Here is a 13923-nt window from a genome sequence, read left to right as displayed (position 1 = left end):
CACTTGTTGCTCCTGCAGAGAACCCAGGTTTATGACCCAGCACCCAAACTGTGGCTTGCAACTGTAACTCTGATTTTAGGGGATCCAACATTCTGTTCTGGCTTTCACCAGTATAGCGCACTCGTGTAGTGCATAGACATACACATGTAGATTGAAAATACATACAAGTGGTATCTTCCTGAAAATAAAATAGAGCTGTAGGATGGCTCACCTTGGTAACAGGTACCACGTACCCAGAACTGTGTACCAGGCTTTGTAACAGAAGCAGCTTCACATGCAGCAGCTTGTTTTCTCAACAAACCCGTTACCCTTGAAGGCCTACTTGACAGTGATAAAAGTAAGGTTGAATTGTTCAGTTACATTAACAAAAGGGATTAGGGCTGGGATTTGAGCCAGACATGTCCAGTTCTTGGGCTTTTATCATGACTCTGTATTTCATAACTACAAGTAGCACAATAAGCAGGCCTGATATGGGAGGCTTCTACTTGAGCCCTTCTGTCTCAAGTCACCAGGCTGAGTGTGCCATTACTTTGGTCGTGCCATCTGCTGGTTCTTCATGAAACTCTTTGCTTCCATAGGGATCAGAAACCTTTTGAGATCAGAAGCTGCTGATAATGTGTTGTCTAAGAGAACACATGATTTTTACTTCTACAAACTCAGATGTGCTGAGTTTCGGGGATTCTGAATTCGAGAATTCTTTCTGTGACTGACACAGATCTACATTAAAAACACCAAGTTTCTTTCTTTCCTTCCTTCCTTCCTTTGGATTTTTCGAGATATTTCTTTGTGTAGCCTTGGCTGTCCTGGAACTCACTCAGTTAGAGCAGGCTGGCCTCGAACTCAGAGATTCACATGCCCCTGTCTCCCAGGTACTGGGATTGAACATATTTGACACCACTGCCTCGAAAGTTCAGGTTTTTTAAGTCACTGAATTGCAAAGCCCAGGCATTTGTTACTATGGTAACAGAGTAGTGAGTCCTTGTTAGCTAGTGTAAATTTAATTACACTCACCGTCTTAAAATTGTAGAGGGTGGATGTGGCCAGCAAATCCTCATTCTGTGCACTGGCCCAACCAGCAAGCTAGAGGTGTGGCTGGCCCTGAGCTTTCAACACAGCAACTTGTCAGCCTTTGGGGATGTCCTCCCTCTTGGATTGGGAAAGCAGGGTTTCCTAGCCAGTTGCCACAGAGCAGACTGGTTTGCTTGGGCAATTTTCCATGGCATTTCTACGTACCATGTGAAAATTTTAATCAGACTCTCTGTCAGGATTTGCTTTGAATATAAAGATATATTTTTTAATATATCTTTGAATATAAAAATTATATATTTACGTTGCCCTCTACAGGGCAAGTCAGACAAATGGCTAGAATAGTTCATGTATTTCTGGTAGTTTCCTAAGCTTGAGATGCCAGTTAGGATGCAAGACCATGTGGACTAGGGCATTCACTTGGCCCATCCATTACCTCCTTAGGGGACTTGGGAAGCAGGGCAGGTGTAACAGATGCAGACTCACAGCTTATACTTCCTAGTATGACCAAAGGTCCTTACCAGGAGCACCACTGACCATCAGGCTATGTAGCAGGCCAGATGGTAGCTTGAAAGCAAGGTCAGATCTTAGACCATTCATGGTTCTTGTGACCTCATGTTGCACCTGTGCTACAGATGTTCCCCGAGAGGCTGATCACTGAGCCATTTAGAGCTGCTGGGCTGGAATCCTGGTATGTAAGCCCCTGGGACAGCTGTCTGAGGTTTCTTCTTTTTTTTTTTAATTTATTTATTATGTATACAATGTTCTATCTGCATGTACACCTGCACGCCAGAAGACACCAGATCTTATTATAGATGGTTGTGAGACACCATGTGGGTGCTGGGAATTGAACTCAGGACCTCTGGAAGAGCAGATAGTGCTCTTAACCTCTGAGCCATCTCTCCAGCCCCCTCCTTTAAAGGTAGGTCAAAGTCAGTGATGTATGTTATATTTCTTCACGGTCTCAGCAAACTAGGGTAAAGAGTGGCATTCAGGACATGAAGCAAACTGATGTAAATCACTTGCCCTGTTAATCAAAGGGGTCTGAGCCAACTAGGTTGTTTGTTTTGTTTTGTAAGATTTATTCATTTGTTTTATGTATGTGAGTATCCTGTTTTCATGTACACCAGAAGAGGGCATTGGATCATATTACAGATGGTTGTTAGCCATTATGTGGTTGCTGGGAATTGAACTCAGGACCTCTGGAAGAGCAGCCAGTGCTCTTAACCGCTGAGCCATGTCTCCAGCCCTGCCAACTAGGTTTTTATGTAGTGGAAATCTATATAAATGTATCTAGCTTTTAGCCATAACTCCTTTTGTTTTGTTTTGTTTTGTTTTCCTGAGGACCTCAATCTGCCTTAATGGTCCTGGTTCTTACTGGTAAAGTCACACCTGAAGCTGTTGCTTCCCTAGAAAGTTTGAGCAAGACCAAGCAGGGTTTTGAAATCTGGCTTTCTGCAAATGGCACCAATATCTAGGTGACAAGAGTCCTATGGAGCACTTAGAAGAGTTTAAGATTCCAGGTACCATCAGGCTTAGCACACAGAACTTTTGAGAAATAAGTGGGTCAGAGATGCACAGGTATTAGATTCTGGTAGATTCAGTAGACCACAACTACAGCCTTTACAGCTGACATGGAGCCATCCAATCTCGTGGCCCAGACTATTCCAAAAAAGGCATAACTATGGGTAATTGACAAGAATTTAAGTGGTTTCACTTATCAATGAAAGAAAAGCCACTGGTTATCTTTTGTGTTCTTAGCTTCTGAAACATTCTTGAATGATTATAAAATATTGCCTTAAATTTATCACATAGGTTTGAGTGTAGCTCAATGGTGAGGCCTTGGGTTCAACCTCTGGCATCAAAAGATAAAGTTTTAAAATTTTATTACTACTCAACACCAAAAGATGGTTGAGTGACTGAGTACAACTGGTAGAGGAAGACAGTGACTCCCATGAAGTGGTCATGTGATGCCAAATATTAAATACTGCCATCTGGTTATGCTTTTGAATTCAGTGCCTAAAAAAATTAGGTCAGGTTTGACAGCACGTGTCTATAATGCCAGTACTTGGGAAGATCAGGAGTTCAAGGGCATCCTCAGCTACATTGCTAGTTTGAGGCCAGCCTGAGCTACGTTGAGACCTAATCTCAAAAACAAAAGAAACCGAAGATGTCAATAAGACTTTGTCAAGAATTGTGAGTTGCAATTTCAGGCATAAACTATGCTGACAGAATGATTGGAAAGTCTGTAATTTTTTTCACTATGTTCCCTCCAGTTTACCTCAGCATGTGCTATAAACACTATTACTTTACATTTATTTAATATGCATGGGCATTGCTATTTCATATGTGGTGGTCGGAGTATAACTTTGTGGAGCAGCGCACATACACTTTATTTTTGTATGCATAGTATAGCATGCATACAGCCAGGGCTACACAGAGAAATACTGTCTTGAAAAACTTAAAAGAAAAAAAAATTTTTTTTGGAGACGGTTTTTCTGTGTAGTCTTGGCTGTCCTGGACTCGCTTTGTAGACCAGGCTGGCCTTGAATTCCGCCTACTTTGCCTTCCTGAGTGCTGAGATTACAGGCATGCACTACCACAACTGGCTAGGTCTTCTATTCTTAAAATAATAATAAAAATTAATAATAAAGAATTGCCTTGAGGTTTTTGTCTTCTGGTCTATACATATTGAGAGTCACATCAGTGGGTTATTTAGTGTTAGTCTAACGCAGATAGATGGGATAAATCCAATAAAATTCATTCTGTTAAATGAGTAAACCTGGACTATTATTTCTCTTCTACATATTGTTTCTAGGTGGCCATGATATCTGGGTATCATACTGACAGAATTGAAAAACACTCCCATTTTCGTTCAATTTTAATTATCTTTATTAATGTCTAACCCCTCCTCTTCCCTTCAGGCTTTTCTCTCCTTTTGCAGAGCTAGTAATGATCACAGGACTTTGTCCATGCTAGCAGCTCCACCCTTGAAATACATGCCCAACCCCTTCCATTCTCTTTAGTAGTTAAGCTTACTTGCTATCTTTTTATCTTACAGTTTAGGACATTGTTACCAGTCATTAGCACAGTGGTAAGGCCAGTGGTCAGTTCTCAACCTTTACTAGTTCATTTGATTCTTGACATGCTGTCTACCTGCTGTTTTCCCTAAGTGGCTACTTATGAATCAAAGTTGTTCTGAAATTGTGAAGAGCACATCATGTGCGCAGATAAAAGTATCGGTAAAATCCATCCACTTTTTCTAGTGACTTTTTTCTGTCATTACCCTTTTGAACTTAATCTTATTCTAGATTTGAATTTTGGATGTATGTGTGTACCCAAGTTTATGTGTACCAAGTGCATCTTACTGCACACAGAGTAGAAGAGGGCATCAGATTCCTAGAGTTGGAGTTGCAGGTTGTGAGCTGTTCAGTGAGTGCTAGGAGCTGAACCCTAACCCTGTTCAAGAGAGGAGGCCCTGCTAATTGCTGTTCCATTCTAGCCCTTATTCCTATTTTAAGAATAATTTCAACATACTTTCTACAGAGAGATAGATTTTTAGATAGATCTACAGAGAGAGCCACTGAAAATTAGCTGAAGAGGTACTGATGGCTAATAGAATATTCATAGCATTTTAAACATACACCTTTATATATTTTGCCTAGAAACAGACTTTATGGGGCTTGACAAATTGTGGATATCCTATTTAACCCTTGCTGCAAAAACATACAATGTCACTAGGAAGCTGATGCAAGATGTGTATTACATTATACTATCCCAACACTTAAAAACCTAGAAACTACCCATCTGGGAAATGTCTAATAAGACAGCATTAAATATATATTTCTTGTGCCACTGACATGGCTCTTGGGTAAAGGTGCTTATGGCCAAAGCTGAAGACCTGAATTCAGTCCTTGGGATCCACATGATGGAAAGAAAGAACAGACTCTGCCCTCTGACCTTCCCACATGTCAACCATAGTACACATGCATCCCTCCACATAAATAAATTTAACAATTTAATGTGTATGCTATATAAACATAAGAATTTAATGTGTGCATTTTTAAAAACAGGCTGATATTTTTATTTACTATTTTGGTAATACTGCAGCCTAGTTCCTGAGCACCCATTTAATCAGTACATCTTCTGCAGTGTCCTACTCAATCAAATTACTTCAGTAATAGGAAAACAATGAGAATTAAGAGTCTACTGACCTTAAGGTCAGAGTTGTCATTAATGTCAGAAACAGGTATGTAAAAGAGAATTCCAGTTGCTTTGACAAGCTGACATAAGATTGTATTACGCTGCCTCAAGCTGAAAGTGAGTTATTAGGAATAAATGGTAGGTGAGTTTACAAAAACACCCTCTTCCAGAACAAATCTGAAAAGATATACTTTCTCTTAAGTCCACAAAGACTTTACTGCATCATTCATATTCTCTTAGACATTTTCAAGCTATGGAAGATAAGATTCAATCTCAAAAATATCTATATTCTATATGTATCAAAGGTATTTATTTAAAAAAATCAACGCAAGTAAGAAATAATGAAGCATGTGCTCTTTACAAGAAAAATATTCTCCAGTGACACCTTCAATATTTAGTGTATCATTATTCACGGTCTGATTTTTTTTAACATTAAAAACTGCCAAATAAGACACAATTCTGGAATATACTAAAGTACCATGAATATGTCAATTTAAATAAAAATGCAATTCAGAGTTATATGTAGGATATACATTTATTAGCAGTGAAAAACCATTTACCTAAAGTAAATGTTACAAAATACAGAGTACCTCCACAGTCTGAGTAGTTCATTATTGTAGCATCTCTAACTACATAGTTGTATTTTTTTCTATCACTAACCAAAGTTTTAACTTACAAATTGAGACAAACAGGAATACTTAATTTACTTTTGAGTAATACTTACTAGAAAAAAACCCATATTACACACATTATCTGTTCTCAATCTCTAGGTATTTTAAAACTAAATTATCTACTAAAATATAAAACAACAGACTAGATAGCACATATAAGTCAAATAAACTAGTTTGATAAAGTTCATAGGTACATGGTAATAGCTAACATTACATACACTTCTTCCATTGTATGCATGCAAAGAAAGAAAGGGCAAGGGAGGGAGAATGCACTGCAATATGTAAAGCTTGGCTTGGGGATTAAAATGAAGTTTCTTGCTTTGAGTCTGGAAAGTACATTACTTGTTTGTACATATAATATAAATTATTGTTCTAATGTCCCTGAAGTCAGTCCAAGTGGGTAAGAATGCTTGATTCTGGATTGGTAATTTTCCAAATAAATTTTAATGGAGTTCAAGATATATGTTCTTTATTTAAATTAAGTAACAACACAATAAAAGTCCTCAGAGGGAAATCACTTGTTATTCCATAACTGGGCATTTATATTAAGATACCAAGCACATGAGAATTTCATCTATTTATTTAGTTATTTGTTTGTTTATTTGGTTTTTCTTGAGGCAGGGTTTCTCTGTGTAGCCCTGGCTGTCCTCAAACTCACAGATCCACCTGCCTCTTCCTCCTGAGCACTGGGATTAAAGGCATGCATCACCACTGCCCAGCTGCAAGTGAGAATTTTAAAAGAATACCAAACAAGTTCTTCTAGGGTATTTTAGACAACTATTTAAAATTTTAAGTGAATACTTGGAATTTACAACTAGTCCTTCTCACTATTACTTTTTCAGGTAAAATTTTTTTAAGACTGACATTCATGGTTATCTGGCTCTGAGATAATACCAAATCAGGGAGGTGGTAAGTATAGACGGACTCAGAAGGCAAAACACTTTAAAAACTAGTTTACTTGGTAATAAAGAACTCAGAGACTTTCTTAACACTTGAACTTGGTTCGCTCACACACAACACACAAAAATCAACTGTTAGGCTTTGGTTCTAAATTATCATCTCAAAAGGCATGTTTGTCGATAGGACTGAAAATCTTAATGTTCTCTTACATAAATTTAGTTATATTTATCCTACTTGAGTTTTTTTAATTTTAAATTTTTTGAATGCTAGTTGTCTATATAGAAACACTTCCTACATTTATATAAAGCTTGTTTTTAATTTTTAGAGTGAGGCGACTTAAGATTTTCAACTCTGGAAAATATTAATCTAATAGATAATTTTGTTAGGTTCTATGTACTAAAACATCTCAACTGTACACAATCTGGGTTACTGACATGTTTGAAGACCACTGCACAGATTCTTGGTTACCTTTATAACTGACTTTGTTCTTATCCTGGACCAGGAGCTCACTACAGAGCATCAGACCCAATAGCAGCAACACCACGTTACTGGAAGGCTAGTCTTAAGACAGGGCTTTAGAATAAATAATGTATTTCTCTATTCTTGACCACTGCTGTCTCTGAATAGTGTTAGGTTACATAAAACAGCAACTTGCTGCAGAGAATTCAACAAAATTTCCCAAAAGCATACTTTACAGATAAGTTCAAACTTTATTTAAAACTACATTTTAAAGTTAACATACCAAACATTACAATGAAGGGTGGGAGTCAAGACCATAAGAAAAACAATAATAAAAGAAAAAGAAAAATCCCATAGTGTGTCAAAGTTTGAATCTGTCCAGGATTCAGATTCTGATGTTTAAACTGCCATGGGCAGAAACTAGCACAACCATCAAAAATGCAGTGTCAAACTAATTTACATTTTATACAGATCAAAACAAATGTTTATTTAGTGTCTTTTTTTCCCCCTAAATATATGTACTGACTATGTAAGAGAGTTAGATGAATCGCTGAAGACATTTCATATACTCTGGGCTCCCACTGTTTCTGAAAAGAAGAATAATGGTTAGTGTTTTAATATCTTCTAAAATTTACTTTTAAAATTTTCTTCCATAAAAGTTCTTACTTTACATACAAGATCACAATTTAAAAAATGTGAGTTTAGTTCAAATTTCCTGGTAAAAAACACAGAATGAGGATTTGTTTCTCATGATGGAAGATAGAGATAAAAATTTCTCTCTAAAAAACTCCACTAGAAGAAAACGAAAATAACTATAAAAATGATTAAATGCAGACAAAAGAAAAGTGGCTAGGAAAAACAAACAAACAAACAACAGAAGAGATACCAACAATTTCCTTGAATGCCCTAAGTACATGAGGTTGTACAAACAGAGAGCAGCAGCTTAGCATACTAGGACTGACTGAAGCTGCTAAGGATGACATATACTCAAATGGGCAAAACTGAGCTGAATGGTAAGGCTTTGATCTAATATTCTGATCATCACTCCAGTTCCAGAAAAACAAGAAAAAAAAATTACATGATTTTTAACTACTGATAGAGAGTAACAAAAAGAAACTTTGATATTGATAGAGGAAATACTCAGAGCATATATACACACATGTATATTTGGGAAACAAGTATAAGGCCTAACTATTAGAATTATAAAAACAGTATATGTGCTTATCTGAATAAAAATTCATAATGTAAGAATAGGAGGTTTTTTGTTTTTTTTTTTTTACTTTCTACAACAACAAAAAACGTTAAAAGATACTTATAATAATAAAGGTAAAACCCCCAAAATAATGTGAACAATGACAGGAGGGGAAAATGGATCTCAATATATACATCTTAACAGGGGCGGTAAAAGACATTATGTGAATTTTAAGCATTAAGAAATCATAAAACATCAGTGTTAGCATTGCATCTAGTACTTTATTAAAACTAAAGGTTTTAAAAATGGAAAACATAATCTGACACAATTTGAAAAGACTAAAACAGCTGAACTAATTGACAGAACGACTCCTTTTCCAATAGTAGGCTTAGATTTTCTAGAAGTAATAGTACATTTTCAGAACCAAACTAAGCTGGTAGGATCATGATTTTTCAATTCAAAATTAAAATTAGTAACTTTTACCAGGTTCTTTCAGTATCTGAGAATTGCCAGCTAATTCTTCAGTCTGCATTTCACAAATTTCACCAGATAAATGGTTTTTCTGTTCTTCTTCTACCATTTTCTTCCTCAGCTCTGCCTTTAGAATGAAAATTAAAAATATAATCTTTCATCTCAATAAGTTATAAAGGCAAGCTTAGTTGAAGAGAGCTGGATACCTCTGAATAGACTGTCAGTTTGAGTGGCAAATCCTCAACTTTCACAAAGTCTTCTTCATCAGACTTTTGACTTATGTTACCAGATTCTGCTTCCTGTAAGATAAGTAATACTTAATGAAAAATAAAAAAATTAAAGAGCACATCATTTACCTCTGTATCAAAATCTGAATCACTTGTTCCAAGAATTAAAGTGAATTCTTATATTCATATATATGACTAATTAAAAAATGTATAGTTCATAGAACAGGATACATAGCTATAGCTGTGAGCATACTGTTGGGTTTTTTTTGTTCTCCACTGAGAAACATGTTTACAAAGGCTGAATGAATAAATGATAGTAATTATAACTGGGAGCTAAATAACTAAGCAACAATTATTTCTCCCCACGCCCCCTCTGTCTTTTGTGATACTAGGGTTGTAACCAGGGTCTTGTATATGCTTGGCAAGAGCTCTTTTACTGAGCTACCTCAATAACCCTTACTGTTTATGTTCAGAGAATATATCAGAATTGTATTCAAAAATATAATCATTTCAACTTACTATGTTTGTTAAAGCTCATATAGAAATACTAGCAATAAATTTAGTAATTTACCTTTGTAACCACCTCAATTTTTTTTCTTAAACTTGAATTTTCTTTCCCTAATTATCCCTTGCAATTTTAAAAGTATTATGTTTCTATCAGCTACTCAAATAGAAATGAACCTGAGGTTGTTCTTTCTCTTTTGCACCATTATTACCATTCATACTCTTTTTAAGGTGCGTATCTTCCTTTGATAACATCTTTTTTTAATTTTTGGAAATTTTTTATGTATATGAATGTCTGTATGAGAGTGTTGGATGTCCTGGAACTAGAGTTAAAGATAGTTGTGGGCTGCCATGTGGATGCTGAGAACTAAACCCAGATCTTTTAGAAGTACAGCCAGTGCTCTAACTACTGAGCCATCTATCCAGGCCCCAGACATCTCTTATACAGTCATTACTCTTCAGAGATCACAGCACTGATCATTTCACTGTTTTGTGAAAAAATTTCAGAATGGATCTTTACCTAAAAATCAAACTAAAAAATAAAACCAAAAAAACCCTGTAACTTAATCCTGAGGTATTATCGATAGAATATTTCCTATTTTGTACTCATCAAATGATAGTAAGGCAAGCTGGGCGTAGAAGCACATGACTTTAATCCCAGCATTCAGGAGGCAAATAAAAGAAACAGAGATCAGAGTTTGAGGTCATTTTTCTCTATATAGCAAGCTCCAGCTAGCAGGAATATACAGACAGACCATGTCTCTCAAAGACAAACAAGAAAGAATAAATTTGGTAGGGGCTGGCAAGATAGTTCAGCTGGTTAAGGCATCTTCTGCCAAGCCTGAGTTCAACTCCCCAGACCCACATTGTGGATGAGAGAACAATTCCTGAAGGCCATCCTCTGACCTTCATGCATGCATGCATGCATATGCATACAACTCTCTCTCAACTAATTAATTAAATATAGTAAGATGTTTGAAAGGGGCTGAAGAATGGCTCAGGGTTTAAGGACATGGGCTGTTCTTTTAGAGGACCCAGGTACCATTCTAAACACCAGCATGGCAGCTCCACAGCCACCTGCAAGTCCAGTTCCAGAAGATCCAATGCCTTTTTTGATTTCTGTGGGCTCTTGAACACACACTGTGCATTCACATACACTCCTACACATACACATAATATAATCATTACAGAAATGTTTGAATATTAAATCAAGTAATTTTTACAGTTAGAAAACAAAACAGCTTAACAGAGGTTTCTATCGATGTTTTTTAAACATTCTAAGTTCACTTTCTAGCTAATATGTAAGTCATAACTATGAAAACATCTTTAATAACCAAACTGATTTTAATTTTCAAAAACTGAACCAAAGACTAGGCCTGTAATCCCAGAACTCAAGCCGAAGAGGCAGGAGGAACACCTGAAGTTCCAGGCTAGTCTGTCTACTGATCAAGTTCCAGATTGGCCCAATCAACAAGGCTCATTCAGAAAACCAAACCAAACAACAACAAAAGGGAGAGATACATTGTACCCATTGAGGTTCAAATACTATGCTACAAATTTTTTTCATTTTTACTAAGAAATTTTATATTAAAAATACACTGCCGAAACATCAAGCTAACCTGTTCTCTATAAAATTTAAATGACATTAAAGTTCAGAGTAAAACTAAACTCACATACTTCCTACAACTGTAATTACATACACTGTTATGCAATTTGCCATATACAATGACTCTGTCAATCAGTTTTCTGTCACACCCCACAATTAAACTTTAGGTATATCAAAGAATTTCAAAATGCCCCAAATAGATCAGAAGTAAAAAAAGGATAGTGTAAACGATTAACTGATTTATCACGTATCATTAACTTCAGGTATGAACATGAACTCTCTTAAAAGTTATCACCCAAAACTAATTTTTTGGTTTCCAAAATTATAAAAACTTTCAGATTTTGAGATGATCATTCGATTTATTATCACTTTACTATGAAAAGTGTGACTAAGAAAGAATAAATGTTCTGACAGGTTCCAAACCTAAGCACAAAGTGGAATTTGATTTATATGTTTAATGTGTTACTCTTAAAAATGAAATATATACAGAAATGAAAAAGCAAAAACATGTGGAAATGTAAACATACATACATAGTCATTCACTAACACTGGAGATTCAGTATCAGGACTGCCAGCCAGAGAGCTCTCGGGAGTTTCCTGAGCAGACTTAACTTCTTTGACTCTAGGCACTAAGGTCTCATTTGCAGTCAAGGCTAATGGCAAAGGATCAGGCTCTTTAGAGGAATCAGCAGTAATGAGTGAGTCCTTATGGATAGCACTATTTAAAGGTTGTTCATTTTCCAAGATATTGAGATAACAAGGTTTCACAGGAGAGCTGTCTTGATCATCTGCCATTAAAACAAAAGTCTCAGCATTAGAGAAATGAAGTATCTGTACAACTTTACTCCAGAACACTAAGGACCATATGTATGAATGAAGAGTAATCACAACATGTAAGAACCAAAACAAAAGATCCCTATCTAGATTTTCCTTATTCATGGTTCCCAAGTTAATCAAACAGATTTAGCTAGGAACATTTTAATTTAAATTCCTGAAGGCCAGCTGATTTGAAATGAATTAGGTTTTTTTTAAGACTAAAGCCCTAGAATGAATAATATTTTTAAATAAACTAAAACAAAACACTCCCCTCTCATTTGTATCTTAAAAAAACTCTGTGGATAAATTTTCTGTACAGATAAGTATTTGTCAAATATATGTAAAGGGAGGGGAAGTTGCTGAAGAGATGGCTTTGCAGTTAAAAACACTTGCTGCCTTTACAAAGGACTATAATTCAGTCTCAGCACCCACATTAAGAAGGTCACAATTGCCTGTTCCAGAAGATCTAGTGCCCTCTTCTGGCCTCTGAGGGCACTACACGCACATGGTACACATGCACATACTTAGATACATATGATTAAAAAAAATTAAAAATAAAAATAATTGCACTGGGCAAGGGTCCCATGCCTTTAACCCCAGAATGCAGAAAGCAGAGGCTGGAAGATTTTTAAAGTTGGAGGCCACTCTGATTTATATAAGCCAGCCACAGCTACAAGTTGAGACTCTGCCTCATAATAAACAAATAAATGGAAAATAAGTGCCAGTTGAAGGCACAATATGGCTGCATGCACCTGCAATTCAATGACTTGAGAGGTAGAGGCAGGAGGTTCTGAAGATCAAGGTTTCCTTCAAACTATATGAGTTCAAGGCCAGCTTGTAATACATAGGCCCTGTTTCAAAAAACCTACCAACAACAAAAATGAATCAATCACCATTCTCTTACTTTTTTTTTTTTTTTTTTTTTTTTTTTTTTTTTTACAAAATATTCACCAGCAGAACAAAGACAGACATCAAGTCCAAAGTGCCTTTACACTTACATTAGCTAAGAATTAAAAACTACTTTTTTAATTTTAAGCACATAAAGAATCTAAAATTTAGGGTATTTAGACTTCTTACTCTTACTAGTTGGTTCTTGGTCTGATGGTATATTTGTGCTTTCTGATGTATTTTCAAGGTCATGTTGCAGAACCTAAAAACAAACAAACAAACAAAATAGTTTTAATAGCAAAACTTTAAAAATATATGGTCCTTATAGAAAAACATAATACTGCACAGTTTTTGTCCAACCTCAGGGCTATAAAATAGCAAATATAACAGTATCTTCTCAAAATGTTTCAAGGAGGCATTAGTTAACAATTAAAAGATGAGTAACTAAAGTAGTTTCTTTCTTAGGCAAGTGCAAAATGATTTAAATGGCTAAAATAAAACAGATCCCACAAGTTTTTACTACTTTTCTCAGGACCTTATCTCAAAATTAAAGAATATCTTTATTTGTAACAAAGTGAAGAGCTTGTTGCAGAGGGAAAAACAGAATCTGAGATTCATCCCAGGAAGGAAGCACCTAATGCTTGGGAGGACTATAATGGCAGGCTACGGGTTAATGATTACAAGGAGTGATGTTGGTGGTAGTTTTGGTCTTTTGTTTGTGTGTGTTTTTTTCTCTGAGACAGTGTTGCTCTGTGTAGCCTTAGCTGTCTTGGACTAGCTTTATAAAAACCAGGCTGGCCTTGTACTCACAGAGATCCAACTGCCTCTGCCTCCCTGAGTGCTGGGATCACAGTCATGAGCCACCGCACCCAGCTTCTAGTTTTAGTCTTTTAAGAAGTGTCAACTTCTAGTTTTTATATTCAACCTCACAAAAAATGAAAGATTACATTTTAGAGAACT

The 13923-nt window shown here is 36.0% G+C and overlaps 1 protein-coding gene across 5 annotated transcripts in view; it reads right to left on the bottom strand.

Annotated features, from left to right (window-relative positions):
* Positions 1-7490: 7490 nt before the first annotated feature.
* Positions 7491-13923, bottom strand: part of Pcm1 (pericentriolar material 1) — an 82555-nt gene continuing 76122 nt past the window's right edge. For 4 of the 5 annotated variants that reach the window (XM_055593526.1, XM_055593528.1, XM_055593527.1 and 1 more), the window contains 5 exons: positions 13153-13225; positions 11791-12047; positions 9129-9221; positions 8935-9049; positions 7491-7846 (listed from right to left, as the gene is read on the bottom strand). In XM_055593526.1, the coding sequence (XP_055449501.1) occupies positions 7821-7846; positions 8935-9049; positions 9129-9221; positions 11791-12047; positions 13153-13225 (564 nt within the window). In that variant the 3' untranslated portion in view covers positions 7491-7820. Of the gene's footprint in view, positions 7847-8934; positions 9050-9128; positions 9222-11786; positions 12048-13152; positions 13226-13923 lie in introns of those variants that run through there. The other variant, XM_055593529.1, reaches the window with a different exon arrangement.

The sequence above is a fragment of the Psammomys obesus genome, unplaced genomic scaffold, assembly GCF_907164565.1.
Source record: "Psammomys obesus unplaced genomic scaffold, mPsaObe1.curated_primary_1811, whole genome shotgun sequence".
Taxonomy (NCBI): domain Eukaryota; kingdom Metazoa; phylum Chordata; class Mammalia; order Rodentia; family Muridae; genus Psammomys; species Psammomys obesus.
The sequence above is the reverse complement of the archived record's forward strand: the minus strand, read 5'-3'. Positions and strand labels throughout refer to the sequence as shown.